The sequence below is a fragment of the Equus asinus genome, chromosome 9 (assembly GCF_041296235.1).
Source record: "Equus asinus isolate D_3611 breed Donkey chromosome 9, EquAss-T2T_v2, whole genome shotgun sequence".
Classification (NCBI taxonomy): Eukaryota; Metazoa; Chordata; class Mammalia; order Perissodactyla; family Equidae; genus Equus; species Equus asinus.
Window position 1 is genome coordinate 13,735,108 of NC_091798.1, and position 19,057 is coordinate 13,754,164.

The 19,057-nt window shown below is 41.3% G+C and overlaps 1 protein-coding gene across 1 annotated transcript in view; it reads right to left on the reverse strand.

Annotated features, from left to right (window-relative positions):
• Positions 1-19,057, reverse strand: part of DOCK2 (dedicator of cytokinesis 2) — a 406,061-nt gene that overhangs the window by 319,111 nt on the left and 67,893 nt on the right. Inside the window, exons 20-22 of the mRNA XM_014850884.3 lie at positions 18,502-18,591; positions 17,051-17,151; positions 16,067-16,201 (exon numbers count right to left, since the gene is read on the reverse strand). Coding sequence (XP_014706370.1) covers positions 16,067-16,201; positions 17,051-17,151; positions 18,502-18,591 — 326 coding nt within the window. The remainder of the gene's footprint in view (positions 1-16,066; positions 16,202-17,050; positions 17,152-18,501; positions 18,592-19,057) is intronic.

Below are 19,057 nucleotides of genomic sequence, written 5' to 3' on the forward strand. Positions count from 1 at the left end.
CTCACCTGTAGGGGTTTCTGAACCCACCTCCCTTCCTTCACTCTTACCCCTTTTCAATCCGTTTTCTACACAACGGTCAGAGGGACTATTTTAAAAACACAAATGTGATCTTATCATTCTCTTATTCAAAATCCTTTAATAGCTCCCCATTTTACTCAGGATAATGTCCAGATACCATGGCCTGACCTTCAAGGATCTTCAAGATCTGCCCCTTCCTATCCCTCCAGGCAATCTCCTACTACTCTCTCCCTCCATCACTGAATGCCAGCCACCTTGGCCTTCCCACAACTCAACTGAGTCAAGTCCCTGCTATCTCAGAGACCTCCTTCCAGCTTTATTTTCAGTGATTACACCCTCCTCCTCTTCACCTGCCAACTCCTATTCATCATTCAGGTCACAGCTGAGATAGCACTTCCTCCAGGACACTTCCTTGACCCCATCATGAGATCTGATCTCCTTATTACATGCTCTCAAGGCACCTTGCACACACTTCCCCTTGATTTCATATGCATCCACATGACTCTCTGCGTAATGCCTCCCTTCCCAGCTAGACTAAAAATCCCATGAAGACCAGGTCTGAGTCTGTCCAATTCATTGCCGTATTTCCAGTGCCCAGCACAACGGCCCAGAGGCTACTCAATAAATATTTGTAGGATAAATACTTGACTGCTAAAGCAAACTGAACCTCTACCACTAGACAAATATTTCAACTAGATAGAAACATTCATTATCAACTCAATGGCTTAAAAAGAAGAACCAAGTTTTAGGGCCCAGTATGCAAGATAAATGCTGAGTTAAAGGCCTTTTAGAAGTTGTAGGTTCTAAGGGCAATTCTAAAAAAGTTGAGAGACATCCATGTACCAAAGAGCTGTTTACCATCTTTAGATTTCCAGGCCCTGAGATGACCTGTGAATTAGCTATAAGGCACACATTCCTCCTGCCCTATGGATGCCTTCCAAAATGGGAGGAAATGGCAAAATCTCAAGTTCAGAAAAGCAAGGCATGTGATGCATGCAGCAGAGAAAGGCTCCAGTGTGAGTCAGGGCAGGGCCCTCAACATGCTCTCTATTGGCTTCTAGGGTTTAGGAGAGGCCACCTTCTAACCCTTGTTACAATGAGGAGGCACTAGATTACTACATTAAATCATTTTGGAGGAGGGACTGTTGGTCAAGGAAGAGAGGCTTTGACCCACACAGGAGAGCTTTAAAATCCAGGGCTGCATTTTAGTCACCAGACCTTGTTGACCCAGCTGTGCATTCCTGTCCTAAGACCAAATGCAGAGAACAATCAGTTACCCCAGGAAGCAAGCCATGAGGGAAGAGAGAAGGAAAAACTAAAAAAGAATGGAATCTCTAAAGTCTAGGAGAAGAGCAACTTTTACTTGGCTTAAGCAGATGTTTGGGTTTCCATAAGATAATTTATTCAACTAACAAATATTTGTTGAGGACCTACTATGTGACAATCATTGTGCTATCAAGGAATTTTTAAGGAGAAATAAAAGTAGACACCCAAATATGTATCACAGTTGTCATTTTACATATTTTGGTGTTGATTTGGTGCTCAACAAATATTTTTTGTGATGCATGCTCGAAAGACAAAACACATGGGCAATGAGAATTTGAAGGGATTTGACCACGCCAGAAAATATAGGGATCCCTATAGGAAGTGATGCTTGAGGTGACCCAGGAAAGGAGAATAAGAGAAAACTAGGAGAAAAGGAGAAGGAAGGGCATTCCATTCACAGGAACAGCAAGCATACAGGCCCTGCAGCAGAAGGCAGCGGAGTGGCTCAGAGGGACTGAATGAAGGCCCCTGAATCTGGAGCAGAGAAAATCTGGGTAAGCCAGGTGAGAGGAGACTGGCAGGCAGCCAGGGGCCAGAGTCTCACAGGCCACATGAAGTTTTGTCTTCATCCCAAGAGCAATAAAAAGAAATTAGAGGGTTTTAAGAAGGTGAGCACCCAGATCAGACCTGAACCGTGGAGAGATCCTTCTGGCGGCAGTAAGTTCAAAGACTTCTATTTCTGACCATGTGGTGGACAAAATGCCATGGAAAACCTCTCAGTGGAAATGACTACCAAAGCTGGAGGTTCAAAATGAGTTGGTGAAGTGTCAAGAAAGTAAAGAATCCACAGACGACAAATGCAAAGCAAAAACGAGACTCTGGGCACTCACAGAGCAATAAGGCCAGCGTCTGCCCCCAGGCATTTGCTCAACCCAGTGTCCTTAAACTTCCGTTTAGACGGCTGCTTGGGGAGCACAAGGGACGAGATCAATCCTAGGGCCTGCTTATTGGAGACCTTGCATAAAGCTGGCATCCAAAGTGTTACACCTTCCTGTAAAGGAGGGTAAGAAATGAATCCACTGCATGAAAGGGAACAGCAAGGAAACCCCCGCTCCCTGGTGCTGGGCGGAGAAGGAAAGCACACCTCCATGGAAATTTCTTTACCACAAGCCAGGCCTCACCTGGGTTTTGTTTCATCTGTGTTTTTGTTTGTTTGTTTTTGTTTTTTCCAAATTCATGTTCCTTGTTTGGATCCACAACCAGAAATTTTAACTTTAAGAGGTCTCTGGTTGTTAGTGCCCCCGGGCGAACAACAGAAGGAAATTCTGATTTTCTTTGGAGGAAAATAAAAACTTTAATTCAAGACTAAAAAAATATAACAACTGATAAAGTTCCAAGGAAAATTAGCTTCAAAAAATAATAACAACAAAGTGCATAAGGAATGAAGGTCACCCAAAATAGACAGCAGAATCAGACCCACAAAGACTCCTCCTAGTGGAATTAGACAACAAAGAATATAAAATCTCATTTTTAATAGGCTTCAAAATATAAAAGAATGCTTGAAAATGTGATAAAATATAAAACAATTATAAAAATGAAAAATTTTATTTGAATAGGAACTAAATGGAATTTCTGAAAATAAATAATATAATAAAGAAAAAAATTTAGTCAATGAGTTAAATAGCATATTAGATATAGCAAAAGAAAGAAACTGGTAAGCTGGAAAATAGGTTTAAAGAAATTAGGCACAACGAATCCCCAAAATGAAAAAGATAGAAAATATGAGAGTTTACAAGACATGGAGAATATAATGAGGTCTAACATATGTTAGTTGACATTTCAGAGAGATAAGTGAATATATGTGGACAATGCAAACATTAAAAAGAATAATGAGTGAGAATTTTTTTGGAATTGGTATTAAAAATACCAAACTTCAGATTCAGGAAAACTAACTTCTAGCAGAATAAACAAACTCATTCCTAAGTACATCATGGTGAAACTTCAGAACATCAGAGACACAGAGATGAACTTAAAAGCCAGTAGAGAGAAAAAAACAGAATGCCTATAAGGAAATCACAGTAAGGCCAACAGTCAACCTTAACAGCAGATCACAATAAACAAAAAGAGCTAGAAGTCTACGTCCAGGAAAACTTCCTTCCAAGTTTCAGAACAAAATCAGAGTAATTAAACTTGAGAGACTTTACCAATAAAATTTACTAAGGTTAATCATAAAAGATTTACTTCAAGGAGAAGGAAAACAAATTTAGAAGGTCAAAGACGACAGGAGGAGTGATGAATTTTTTCTTTATTGTGACAAAAAAATAACATAAAATTTATCATATTAACTATTTTTAAGTGTATAGTACAGTGGTACTGAACTTTTTTATTGGTAAAAATATGTAAACAGTACTGTTTAAAACAATAATAACGTCTAATTTGTGGATCATTAAAAAAAGAAAGCAACTAGGGGCCGGCCCAGTGGGGTAGTGGTTAGGTTCATGGGCTCAGCTTCAGGCACGAGGGGTTCACAGGGTGGGATCCCAGGCCCGGACCCAGCACTGCTCGTCAAGTCATGCTATAGCGGCATCCCACATAAAGCAGAGAAAGGTTAGCACAGATGTTAGCTCAATGACAATCTTCCTCAAGCAAAAAGAGGAAGATTGGCAACGATGTTGTCTCAGGGTCAATCTTCCTCACACACACACAAAAAAACAAGCAAAACTAAAATACTACAAAATTCTGGCATAACATTTAAGAGAGAAGTGATGTCTTCTAAAATTCATTATTCAGGGGTACTGTAAAGATATTAACTTTAGATTTTATTCAGTCAAATATGTACGATAGAATATGTAGGTAGCCATTAATGAAATTGAATATAAAATGTAACTTTCAAACCAGAAAAGAGGAAAAAGTATGTGAGAAAATTGAAAACAATCCAAAAAGACACAAAGAAAAAAAGGAAATAAAGGACAAAATTCAGAGTGGTTGCGAGTATGCACAGCTAAGATGGTAGAAATAAATTCAAAACATTACTTAATAAAATCTAATATTTTATTAATCTAATCTAACAAGCAATAAAATCTAATATTGCTTCATGTTGGACATTATTATCAAAGTCGTAATAGAGAGAGACTTCCTTAAACTGAAAAAAGCCATCTAAAATTTTTAAAAAATCAAATACATAATATGTATCAACATTTTCATCCAACACTGACCTAGAATCCTAGTCAATACAGTAAGAGAGGGAGAAAAAGAATTGGGATTAGGAAGGGAGAAACAAACCTTTCCATATTTACAGAAGTTAATAATTGTCTACTTAGGAAATTCAAGAGACTCCATAGCAAACAGACCATAGGAGGACACGAATGGAGGCGGCAAAGCCATTAGAGAACGCTAACACAGTAACCCACGTGTGAGATGACGAGAACTTCAACTTGGTAGTGAAGATGGAAAGAGGTGGTTGAGTTTGAGAGACATTTAAGAGAGGAAAAGGTTAAGACTTGACTGTGGATTTTACGGGAAGAAACAAAAAAAGTGTCAAAAAAGTAGGATTTTCTTGCCTCATGCAACATGCTGAATTATAATTCAGTGAGATGGGGGACATTGTGAGTTTGGTTCTGGTTATGCTAACTTTGCATTGCCTTTGAGATATGAAAGTGGGAGATTTGAAGTAAATGATTGGATACACAGATGTGGAGCTCAGTGAAAAGGTCAGGTGGGATTTTTGGGTTAGCTGTATAGAAGCGGTGAGCGCAGCAATGGATTTGAATTTGTTCACCTAGGGAGAGGGAATTAAGTGAAAGAAGGAGCAAGCCAATCTGAGTATTTAGGATGTCCAAAGGGTCTGAGAAGTATGAGGAATACAAAGAGAGTTCTGTTGCAGAAGCCAAGGGAAGACAGTGTTTCCAGGAAGAGAGAGAGGTCAGTGCTATAAAACGATGTGTTCATGCTATCTGGGATATTCTTAATTGTTGACATAATAAAGTTATCATCTGTGGTTTATTCACAAAATATACTTAATTATAGGCAAGCTCTTCATTTTTATCACCGCTATGGGACTCAAGACCGGCAGGTCTGCCCTCCCTCCAGAACGTCCATCTGATAGGAAATCAGGAAATAATAATTAATGATATTACTTAGCCCAGCAAATTGCGATTTGGAAGAACATCCTCCTGAGGAAAAGGTCACCTGTACATGAGTACGCACCTCTGCAGAGTGCCCTTTGGTGATGTAATCAAATGATTTTGACAATATCTGCTACTTGGGGTAATATGGGTGTTTAGATCCATAAATTAACAGATAATTGAGAAGTGACTATAATCATATATTTAAAAAGAACGTGTCCAAACTGCAAGCAAAAATTCATGGTGACTGAAACATATATGTCTTTAAAAAACAGTAAATGTTCTAATTATAAAACAATAATTTTAGCAGAGTTGAGAGATTGCAAGAAAAACAAGAGGGATTGCCCAATGATTTGAGGAAGCACAGGCTACATCTGTTCCCTAACCTAATTAAAGAATGGATGGTTTATGTCTGTGTATCTTACAGGAGGTAACCAAACAGGCTTATCAGTATTATGAAAACACACTTTTTAACTATAACTATGGAATTACTATAATCTAAAACACAAATACTTTGCAGGACAATATGAACTCTGCTTGACCTCAGAGCCCTTTACTCATATCCAGGGTTGTGCAATTAACCCAGGGATTAACAATTCTGTCACTTCCCTGATCTGCCCATTTCAGGTACCTCTAGTCAGTCACAGCTCCCTGTACAGCTCCCTCTAAACTCAGACTCAGTGTCCTCCTCAACAGCAGACCAGGCAGCCGACACTAATCCATCCATGTGGCACGTGACACAAGTCCTCCTCGCCATCTAAGTGTTAGCATGCTACCTCACACGCAAGTATTTTCAGTTAAATGCCTTCTGAGAACTTTGCAAGACACTTAGAATAAACCTTGCATGGTAGGCTCTGGCTGTCTCTCTAAATTCATCTTTCTCCTTTCCTCCCCTTTGCTCACTATATTCAGCCACACTAGTGTTCTCTAACTTTCTGAAAAACTTCGAGCCTCTTTCTTATTCAAGACTTTTCTTATTGCCCAGACTTTTCCTCCCTGAAGAACTCTTTCTTCCAACCCTTGCATGGCTTATTCATTCCCATCCTTCACATCTCAGTTTAAACATCACTTCTTCAGAATCCTCACAATAATACTGTGAGGTAATCTCAACTTTAGATGAGGAGACTAAGGCCAGAGGTTAAGTCGGTCACCCATGGCAACAGAGGGAGTCACTGGGATTCCTCTCCATTACACTGTACCACCCACCTCAACTACTTGCTTATTTCCCTTACTGACATTTATCATAGTTTGCAACTACTTGATGTATTTGTTTATTTTATTTTTGGTTTCCCCCAGTATTATATAAAGGCAGCATGAGGGCAGGGCCACATCTGTCTTGTCCACTGCAGTATCCTAGCATAGAACTTGGCAAAATAGTAAGACTCAAAAATCTTTATTGAATGAGTGAATGAATATGTCTTTACAACCAGCTATATTAGGAGAGTAGAGCTGAGAGACAGAGGGACTCGTTTGGGGACTTGAAGGGCAGTGATCTTACACACCTCCTAACTAAGTCATTTTTAATTTTCTGTCCACCCCAAAGACACAATAAGCAGCAAGCCCAACAACTGAGAAATATATTATTTCCTATTACAGAAATAAATTCTACTTTGGGGTGATGCTTGCCTCAAGTGCATTTGAAGTGGGTCACAAAGTACATCTAGACATCTTGATTCAGTTCAGTATCCCTGACAATTATGTTAGCTTGGTGAATTTCACCCCCCTGGCAAACTAGATCCTTTATTATCCTGCATGTTCATATTTAGTTATAGGGCATTTGCAAACACGTTTCCTAAATCTACATATTTATTCAGTAAATTGATCTCCCACCAAAGGCATTCTCTGAGGAACATCAGCCTCAGCATTTGACAGGAACAGCCATTTTTGCACGAAGGCAAGGATTCTGCCAGCAAGCTAGCTCCCAGGCTTCTAACAAGGAGTTAAAAAGAAAAAGAACTTGTCTACCACTTCAACCTGAAAGAATAAAAATCTTATGTCCTCCACGGCTTTTCCCTTTACTATCTACAGCAGATATTCTTGTTCTGCAAAATTAAGCCATTTAAAGGGACAATGGAAGCAGACAAGACCAGTGTCTTACACTTTGCTCTGAGCAGAGTATGAGATTGGTGCCAAATAGGGAACAGTTTACCTAGCATCTGCAGGATCAGCAGGGGGAACAACAACGTGGCAAAGGACAACCCACAAGATAAGTAATTCACATGCAGATGATGGGAAATCGATTGCACCTCAAAGCCCTGATCCCTCTGCCCTGTGATGGCCTCCTGACTGGATATTAGGAAAGATGCTAAGCTCCGGGAAAGGGTTGGCTCACTCACCAAAGACCCCCTAACTGCAAACATCTTGCCTCTGATCAGTTTTCAGTCCCCATGACCTCACTGGAGCAGTTGATATTGCTGACATTCCCTCCTTGAAATGCTCACTTTACTGGCTTCTGGAATGCCAATCCTTCTGCTTCCTCTATGTCCTCAATCCTCCGTCCTTGAGACTCTCCCCTCCTCCATCCCTTCAACATGCTAATCTCCTGGCTTTCTCACCTTATGCTATAGCTCCAAATACCTCTTTAGATCAATTTCTACCAAAACTGTATCCCCATTCTCTAATCTCCTGAACTTCAAATCTGTAACTAACTGCCCACTATACATCTCCATCTGGCTCTGCCAATAATCACCTCAAACTTCACTGCCTCAAACCAAACACATCATCTTCCCCTCAAACCTGCTCCTCCCCTGTACTTATCATGCTGATGAGCAATGTCTGACCAAATGGGCCACAAAGTTCAGCCTCAGATCAGTTGACTTGGCCCCCTCCTGCAATTCACTCCCACATTCAATTAGTTTAGGCAATCCTGCCATCTATAAACCTGTCTTCTTCCTTTCCTTCTTCTCCAGCCCCACTGTGATGACCTCAGTTCAAGTCCTCTTGCCTGGACTATTGCAATAGGTTCATCATCCATCTCCTGCCTCTCCTCCTCTATGCCACCTTCCATGTACTCACCTTACTTCCACAGTAATCTTTCTAAAACATGAATCTAAGCATGATAATCCCCTGCTTTAGAACGTCAATGGCTCCTGCTGCCAAAAGCAGAAGTTTCTAAACTGTTCCTACAAGAAAAAAATTCCAAGCATGATTCTCAACAGATGCTTATTTATTTATAAATTATATCCATGTACTACTCTAATTATAAGTCAGATGTTTATAAAGTTTACTTTCTTCATCTTGGGACAAAATAAAGAAATTTTAATATTTTTACCCAATCCCAGTAGATTAGTTTGTATACCTGCTGGGGTGTTCACTCTGTGCTCTGGGGATGGAAGGCAGCATCTATGTCCATATCCCCCAGTGTAGAGGATGAGGCCATCTCCTTGGTCTGGCATTCAACATCTTTCACAATCTAGCTCCAGCCTACCTCTTCAGACACATCATCCACATCCCCACTCCTCCACCACCACAGCTTCACCCACTAGCCATTTTTCTCCACAGACATGCTATTCATGGCTGGGCACAGAATAGCACAAAGAACCTGTGCTCTGGTAGCAGATCCCTCTCTGTCAATGTCTAGCTGTGTGATTTAGAGTCACTTTTTGCACCTTTCTGAGCGTCAATTTCTCCTTCCGTAAAATAAATACAAATTAACTCCTACACTTTGCGGGGTTGTTGTGAGTTTTAAGTGAAATAGAGGGAAAATGATACAGGGCCAAGCAAAGAGGAGGAGCTTAATAAATGGTACCTTGGAGTAGCAGGCGTAACTGGAAGTTCTATTTCATGTGTTGTTCCCTCTACTTGGAATTCGTGATTCTCTTTTCTCCCAAGGGTGGGCTTCTTAAATACCTTTCAATGTCTAGTTTAAGACATCACCTCCTCTGAGAAGAATTACCTATCCTTCCAAGGTGGAGTTTGTCATTCAAACCTCTCTGCTCTCTAGGAACCACTTGCAGGCCTCCATTGTATCATATCACTGAGCATTGCTTAATCCAGGGAAGTGAGATTTTATTGCTGGTATGCATGTCTTTCTTGTCCACTAGCTGCTGCTACTTGAGGAAGTCTGACATTAATTTCAGAGCTCCCAGCATTTAACAAAGTCCCTAGGACACAACAGGTGCTCAATAAAAGTTCACCAATGTTTCCATATGCAAAGGAAAAAGAGCACTGTTTACAAGTACATGCATGTGCACAATTTCATGTTATGATAACGGCAACTTACTTAACAGTTTAAAAAACACTTTCACATGTGTTTGTAAGAAACAGGCTGTTAGCTCCCCCTCTGCACTGTAGCAACTCATAAAATGATAAATTAAAGAGGAGTAACTGTTTGACAATATCCCTTTAATGACAGTTTTCTCTTCCATTCTGATGTGCTGCCAGTTAATGTTATCATAAAATAATTTCATTAACTACAATTGTGTAGTTTACTGAGCCATTACTGTCATCAAAAAGTGAAATTATATTCAAACTGAAAACAGAGGCTTACATAGGAATAAATGGCATTAACACAGAAACAAATTACATGCAGGAGAAACAGGAATAGCGATGTGACCAGCATTCCAGCCTCCACTCAGCATAAACAGATGATTATATTGTAATATTTATTCATACATGAACAATGAAAACAAATCACACTGGCAAGTGCCTTCGAGTTAAATTCATATTTGTTTAAAAAGGCAGAGGCTTATGTATTCCCTCTGACTGCAGGCTACTGGGGTCGCCTGAGCTTTATTCAGACAATCCTGCTGCCTAATATATTCATGACCTGGAGGATAAACTAGTATATAATATGTACATAAGAAGAAATTGAACTGGTGGAAAGGTAACGTAGGGACTGAGAGTGGGGGCGGGGTGGGTGGAATAAAGCAAGATGCAAAATAAAAAGGCAAAAGAGAGCATCAGAGACCATCAGGTCATCTGATGCTGAAGGCAAGTAGAGAAAGGGCAATAGTGTTTGGCCCTGGGTGAAGTAAGCCAGACTTGGGGAGTCCGCTAGAGGTGTGAACCGTGCTCTTTTGATGCCTCTGTTAACGGAGGTGCAGCCCCAGTGCAGGCAAATGGCACTGGGCACACCATGGCTGGCCTTCCTGGCTCCCAGTGAGGGTTGGGGAGCAGGACAGGATGACTCCCGGAGATGCTACTGCTTGCATCAGGATGCTGAGCGTGTTTCTCTTTCCCTGACCAGTGACCAGTTTCCAAGGAGTGTGAGCTTACCTGGGCCAGCGGTAGGTCAGCTTTTCTTTATTCATTCCTTGGGAGGATACGAAGATGAAGTCACTGTTGCCTGGACAGGTTTTTCATAATGGTGAGGACGTCTTCCCTGACAACTCCTGCTCCAAGTCATTGTTTCCTTTACGGAAATCCTACTGTGCTTGGGGAAGATAGCACCTAAACCCATGCAGCCTTGCGCCTCTCAGCACCCAGCATGTCGACCTTTCTGAGTGGAGCTGGTCCCTCAGGACAGGCCCTCCTCTCTGCCAACCACACTTGCGTGGTCTGGAGAAAGTTCTGGTTCTTAGGTGTGCATAGTGGGATGAAGCAGAATGTGAAGCCTCACTCTGCCAATTCTTAGTTGTGTGACCTTTGCATTTGAATCTATGCCTCAGCTTCCTTATCTGTGAAAGGGGGATAGAAATGATGTCCCATTTCACACTGAACGAATGCCAACTACATGACAGGTGCTGTTCTCAGTGCTTCAGATACAGTGTGAGACAGTCAGACTTCTGTTCACTTGGAGCTGATATTCTAGCAGGGAGAGGGCAGTAAGCAAAAGCATAATTAATTATTGTATAATATGTTAACATGGGGTTATTATATGGGCAGGGAAAAGAAGACAAAAATGCAGAATAAAAGGGAGAGGAATCAGAAGTGCTGGGGGGAGCGGCTGAAATTTTAAATAGGATAGTGAGCAAAGATGTGAAAGAGGCGAGGGATTGAGCAAGCAGATCCCACGGGAAGGGTGCAGAGGAGCCCTTTGAGGCTGGCATGGAGTGAGTGACGAGTAGGAGGAGATGAAGGCAGGAGATGAGGTTCTCCATAGGATTTTTGTGAGGATTGATGGAGATAATAAGTGAAATGCACTTAGCAGGTAATAATAACCGCCAGCACTTGCTGTGTGATAGGCACCGTGCTAAGTGCTGAGTGTGACCCATTAGCTCATTTTGTCTGAACAACAACCCTGCAGAGGTGTTTGCAGACATGCCTGTTTCACACACAAGGAAAATGAGCTTTAGGCAGATTAAATGATTTGCCCAAGGTCATAAACATTAGTTAATGGTAGTGGTAGGATGCAAACACAGAATTCAAACCTAAGTAGCTGAGCTCTGGAGACTGTGCCTTCCACCATTGCCTCACATAAGCAAAGGGGGTGGGGATGAGAGTGGTGAAGGAGTTGGTGGATGGCCAGAGCAACCCCAGGAGACTGGGATTACATGGAAAAGGAGGAGGAAGCAAGCACTGAATAAGCAGATCTGTAATGAGAGCAGAAGGCATGATGCAAAAGAAAAGACAGACCGAGCAAGCAGGGAAAAGAGAGCTGGGAACATGGCTGCTTGGGCCAAAGGGGCCTGACCACACACACACAGGTGAGTGAGAGCAGCAAACACAAGCAGGACCCACCCAATGGGCCAGCAACAGACCGAGCTAAATTCATGCACCCTAAAAGTCTCCACATTGTGGTCCTCAAAAAGCATAGACAGGGGCCGGCCCCATGGCCTCGTGGTTAAGTTTAGTGCCCTCCACCTCAGCAGTCCAGGTTTGAGGGTTCAGATCCCAGGGGCAGACCTACATGACTTGTCAGCCATGCTGTAGCGGCAACCCACATATGAAGTGGAGGAAGATTGGCAACAGATGTTAGCTAAGGGCTACTCTTCCTCAGCAAAAAAAAAAACAAAAACAAAAACACAGCCACCTGGTAAAGTTATCTCTTCCTCCTAAAAAATAGACAGCAAGAAATATTTATGATAGCATACGCAGTAAGCCAAATTTTGAGCATGAAACAAGACACCAGAACTTCCTCTTACTAATTTAAATCCGAGTTTTGAAACAAGCACCCTTGCTGTCTTTCCCAGGTGAAAACACGGTAACATTTATCACATTTATGGAATAAGTACAGATACTACATGGAGAACTTTGTACATGTAATCTCATTTCATCATCAAAACACTAAGAGCTGGTTTATCCCCATTTATGGATGAGGAAACTGAGGCTCAGAGAGTCTAGGTAACTCACTAAGCCAGGTTTACAGGGACAGAAATGTGAACAGACCCCTCCTAGGTCTGTCCAATGCGAACACTGACCATCACTGACCAACACTGACCAGTACAATGTGAACATAACCATTATCCCACATTGCCTCCTGTGTCTAGTCTATGGGAGCATTAGGATTTATAAGGAACACAGACAAGAGGGAGCCAAGCCTACTGCAGTATGGTGCTCTGGAGCTTCTCGCTTTTAGAGAGCCATCCTCACAGAAGTGCTGCAGTCTCATTTCTACATGCCTGGCCAGCAGGAGGGGGATCAGGGCAGCACAGGCTGCTCCAGACACTGAGTAATGCCACAGCTCAGAACCTTGGGGATCAGTTCAGCTGCTTGTCTGAGCTTCAGGATAAAAGGTACCACAAGGAGTTTTGTAATGAAGCTCAATGCCTAGACGATAATCACTTCAGCTCTTTCTGAATGCTCCTCACTACGCTCTATACCTCCCAGGGCCTCAGTCGTTCTAGAAAAGCCTAGTGGATGTTGGTTGTATTTATGACCATTTCAACACACATCCTACAATTTAGGAATTTCCTGTATTTTTAAGCCTGCCTCCTTATGGCAGAAACTCAAAGCTGCTCTGCCAGCTTCCATTGCAGCTATGGCACAGGCCTGTGCCCAGAAACACCTGTCTCAGACTTTGACTCAGTAGCTAGTGACAGAAGAAGAAGGGACAGGAAAATTGCATTCTTTGGCTATGTGATAGAAATAAATAACCCTAAAAAAAACTTCTAATCCTTCTGAACAACTTCTCTCCCTCCCTTATCCAATTGCATCCTCCATATTGATCCAGGAAAATCCCTAGTCCTTGCAAATGTTTATATGCCGTATGCGCAAAGAAAAAATGGCAAGGGAACAACTAACGAGAGCTAGATCAGCTGCAATTATGCACGTGAGGGAAGAAGACAAAGGAATAACAGGAAACAGAAACATAATACCAGACACAACAGCAATGATTATCTTACAATTTCCCACCAGCTGGCGTAGAAATCTCAAAGCATTGAACATTTTATTTTCTAGTTTCCCAAGTCAATGCCCTCCTAGTGTAGGGCAATACCTCCATCACTTCTCAATGTCCTTGATGCTCCACTGGAGAGCAAACTATTGCTAAAGAGTCTAAAATGCAAAAGACATGGGAAACCTATCTTCCCTCAGCAAGGGGTCCTAGACCTTCCTTGCAGGTCAGCCCATATTTTTGTTCATGAGACAGGATTCAGGATTAGGCCTGGTTTACCTTAGAGACAGCTCTTCTGACCAAATGCATTCCCTTAGGCCCCCAAAATGCACCTTATCCAACAGGCATTTTATGAGTATCAGTGATGTTCTACATGCTATCCTGGGGATACAGCAAGGAATAACAGACTGCTCCACTCCTTAAGAAGCCAAAAGTCACTAAGAGTTCCTGCAGCATTGAATTTAAACTGAATGAAGAGCTAGAGGTTCTGCAAGATGACATGCATTGAGGCAGAGAAGAAGAAAGCAAACATACAAATGCTCTTTGCTCCAGTGGAGGGAAGAGACAAAGACTAAGAGAGATAAGACAGAAAGAAGGAAGGAAGAAAGGAAGCAAGAAAAGGAGGAAGGAAGGAAGCAAGCAAGGAAGGAAGGAAGAAGAAACAGTAAAATAAAAAAACCAAAGGAAAAACTCAGGCAGAAGATATGATAAATGGAAAAGATATGTTCTTCTTGTCAATCTGAAGTTCTCACTTGCAAGATGAGATAATACATCTTTGCTTATTAATCTGGAATTACAATGTTTGAACCCTTGAAGTCCTCCAAGAAACTCAACCCTTAGAAAAACCCACAGCTGTCTCCTATAGGTTTTCAAATAATTGACAAGTATCTCTCAAACTTGGAAGAATACCTTTAAGACTTCAGTACACACTCTCTGTCTTGACTAACTGACAAAGCAGAGGAATTGAAACAGATACTTCACTTTTAGAATAACCTAGGTGACACATGTTTTGAGACATGGTTCAAGATACACATCTCTTTTCTATTCATCACCTGAGATCTCAAAGAATGTTTTAGGAGAATTCCAAATGATCGCACATTTCAGATGCCTTGTTGAGGATGAAACTTTTGTAGCCCATCCATCATCATGATCAAAATGATGAGTACAGACTTCTACTTTCTTTTGGGAAACCATCTCTTCAACTAAACAAGTTCATACTACAAGAGGCTGACCGACCTATGGCTCCAGATGTGCACATGTGACCACAACTACACAATCTACATATTCATTCTGCTAGTCACAATCTTTAAGACCTTAGCACATAACCCAAGATAGTTCTTGGCATAGGATTTTGCTGGAACAACAAGGAACCTAGGGTTGCTTAAGTTAGAATAGGAACCTGAGGCTTCCAGTAGCTTCCAGATTGGAAAATTTGCCTCAGAAGACAATCAACAAAAGGAAAGCAGAACTAATATCTAGAGAAGCAGAGACTATCCCAATGACATTGAGCATCTGGATCCAGCCATGCCTGAGGTCAATCTACCCCCTGGATTTTTCAATAATATGAAATAAAATACAGTCCTATTCTCTACATGTCAGGTTGAGTTGAATGTTCTTCATCTGCACTGAAAAGAATCTGGACAATACATTCTTTGTATGTCTTCTCTTATTTTCCATCACACACAACCAAGTTGATCATACATTTGTTGGCTGGGGTATAGTTGTCTGGGTCTCCTAGAAGATTGGGTGAGAACAGAACTACAATAAATAGAACTAGGATTAGGAATAAAAATCCTGGAATATCTTTAATTGTACAACAAATCCTTGCCTAGCTTTGCCTTATAACCAGGATGAACATAAATTGTTCTTTTGTAGGATGTATTTGAATGCCTCCATCTTTAAAGCCCTTCAAAAGCACAGCCATCCTCTGTAATACTGACCATCAAACATCAAATCTCTTAGGTGCTCTAATATGTCAGCTCACTTGTTAGCCACAAGGATCTCAAGGACAGACAGGTCAACTGCAAACACCAGCTCATCTGTCACGCACAACCTCCTAGAGCCAAATAAATGTCAAACTCCCTGAGTTCTGCTCTCCCTACTCCCAGTGCCTCTAGTATTGAATATAGATTCCTGGAAATTTTTCACCATATCTTAAATCAAATGAAGAATGATAGATGAAATGCAGAAGACCCTCAAATCACAAATCCTGTTCATTGAATGAAACATGACTCTACAACGTGTTAGGATTTCTTTTTTTCCCCAAATGAACTTAGAGGGAACAATTATTACCTACTCATAATTCTCTAAGTTGGATTTTCAAGTTGTTTTTGATCGACAGCCGGTCACAATTTTGTAGAAGAGTTTCTCCATTGGTGCAAATACTGTTATATCTGGAGGAATTACAGAACTAATCAACCACTCTTACATAACAAGTACTCACTGTGAAAACAATGTCCTTGATCGGACAATGAATTTGAACACATATTCCAAAGCTTTCAGAGTTCTTAGGATCGGCTCACATTGCTCCCCTCTGCTGGAGGTATCCAGGTAAGTCTTCAGCACCGTCATCAACTTCCTGAATAAGGAATTATATTTTCAAAGTGCATCTCTTCCCAACCCACAGCATGGTAATTAGTTTGCTCAGTAAATTACAAAGCATTCAATCAAAGGTTAAAGGGGGTAGTATGGCCAAGCTTATTCACTTGTTTACAACCATAAAAATAACTCTGCTTAAAAATATATATTTAAGACATGAAGTGAATAAGTATTTCCTGCTCATAGAAAGCCAGCGAAGAAAAAACTAGTGAGGGAAAAAAAATCTTTTGACGAGAAAATCTAGTCACAATCAGGATATAAGTGGCAATAATGGTGGTGATAATGTCCTTTTCAGCTTTTTCTTCCTACAGAAAACTTTCTTATAAAACCATAGAACTCACTTGCTTGGAAACTTTCCATGTTTCTTCATTACCAGCAAGGCAGACTTCAAACTACTTGGCCTGCCTTTCAAAGCCCTTCATAAACCAGCCTCCACCGATCGCTCCAACATCACCTTCCGTCTCTAAGCCTCAGTTCCCAATACCCCATCTATAATGAGCTACTTGGCATGTGCACTTTCTTCTCTCTAGCCTTTGAATCCCAGTGTCTACCACAAGTAGATACTCAATAAATAATAGTTGACTGACTGACTGACTGAATGAATGAATGCTGTCATGTACTTCTACCACCACAAAGTATTCATCCCAACCTATGAGTTTGCATATTTTTATTTAATACAAATAACCCAGGCACGGATTGGGCTTTGTCAGAAAAGAGAGAACTCACACTGGCTTGTGACAAAAGGAAAATGCTCAAGTTCCTTGTGCCCTAGGCATCCAGGCAGGGGAAGTAGGAGGTGGACAAGAAGTCCCCGTGTGTAGTTACTTACTTGTAAGCCAAGGTGGCACTGAAGTGCTGCTGGATGTAAGCCTCCAGAACAGTGTTGAAGTGCTGGAACTTCCGGTCAGCAATGAGGCCTATTATGTAGATCTGAGGAAGAGCCAAGGAATCAGTGTTATGGGGGCAGACCCAGGGCAGGAAGCCATTTTCACATGGCATAACTAAACCTCCATCAGAATTCTTTTGCTCAGGAATTAGCTCACTAATGTATCGTTAGTCCTTTTCCTTAAAGTAGCGTCTCTCGTAAAAAGCTTTTCACGAAGTCTGCCACAGGGGGTATTATAAAATAAAAGGTTTCATGGTCAGGTAAGTTTGAGAAATCTCAAAGTTATCACAAATCTCAAAGGTTATCATTAGACTGCCTCGTATATTGTAGGACTTTTCAGGGTCTTTAACACACTCACATGCATTGTGAATCTCCAAGGGGTTCCTGCAAGCTTCAGCACTTCCCTAAGTTATATAGTCAAAGGAGCTTTTGTCATGAAGCATCTTTCTTTAGGACTAACTTTCCAGGAGAGCATCCTGGAAAGCACTAGATTAAGTTACTGTGGTCTCCAAGCAACCTTTTTAAAAATTTAAATATCAGGGCCAGCCCAGTGGCATAGTGGTTAAGTTCCCATGCTCCCTTTTGGTGGCCTATGGTTCACAGGCCTGGATCCCGGGCGTGAACCTAGCACTACTCAGTAAGCCATGCTGTGGCGACATCCTACATAAAACAGGGGAAGAATGGCACAGATGTTAGCTCAGAGACAATATTCCTCAAGCAAAAAGAGGAAAATTGGCAATAGATGTTCAGGGCCAACAAAAATAAGTAAATAAATAAATACCTCACATAAATAAATAAGCAAATATCACTGACACAAGGGGTGAACATATTAAGACTTTATTGGTCACTGACACCCTAATTCGGTTGCTTATGTTTATTTTGACACAACACTGAGAAAATGTGAGTTGGGAGAGAGGAGGAAGAGACCATTTGGGAGGATGGAAGAGGAAAGATCTGGATGGTGTACCGCCATAAAAGGTTCTAGGTAGGCAGGAGGAGTGTGATGACTCTGGTAAGCTGGAAATGATGAGGAAGAAAAAGGTAAAAAGAGAGTCAGGAAACATTGTGGGTGCTTCACAACCTAGCCAAGGAATTCCAGCATTCATGGAAAGCCTAAACAATTATTTGCGGTATCCAACTTCATGTACTTTCAACCAGTGCCAATCTGACATCAACACTTAAAATTCCCCTTTCACTCACCCTGCCCATGCTTTCAAATGAACTCGAAACAAACGAAAGGAAATTTCAGCTCATTCATTGGTCTGGTTGCCAAAAGTTACAATGCATCCAAAAAATTCATGAAACGGGTCACAAGGGCCATAAATTCTCAGTGTTCTCACAGTAGACACACATTAATGTCTAATGTCACTAAACACCTGTCCCCTCTCTCTTACCAAAGCATCAAAGACGAGGATGTCATACTCATTACTTTGAGAATGCTCCATCATGATGTTGAAGAGGGCATCCAGAGTGTCCTGGAGAAACTGGACAAAATAAGGGAGGTCGCGTTAAGAAAGAGTGCAGATGACCCAGAAATCCCACCCCTCAGTGTATCCCCAAGAGAAGAAAAGAACACATCCTCCTGAGGGTGTGTTCAAGAGGTCCAGGGAGATTTATTCATAAGAGCCAGAACTTGAAGCAACCCAATTATCCATCAACAGAAGAGTGAATTAATATATGGTGACATTTTCACACTACAGAATTCTGCACAGAAATAAAAAAGAGCAAACTACTTCTACATGTAACAATGAGCATAACCCTCGTGGGAATTGTGTAGAGTAAGATAAGTCAGACCCAACATGTACATTCTTTATTACTGTATTTTTATGAAATTCAAGAACAGGCAAAACCTATCTATGATGATGGAAGTCAGCATGGGGGCTGTTGAGAAGGGAAGTGAGGGAACCTACTGAAATGCCAAAAATGTTCTGTGTCTTGATCTAGGTGGTG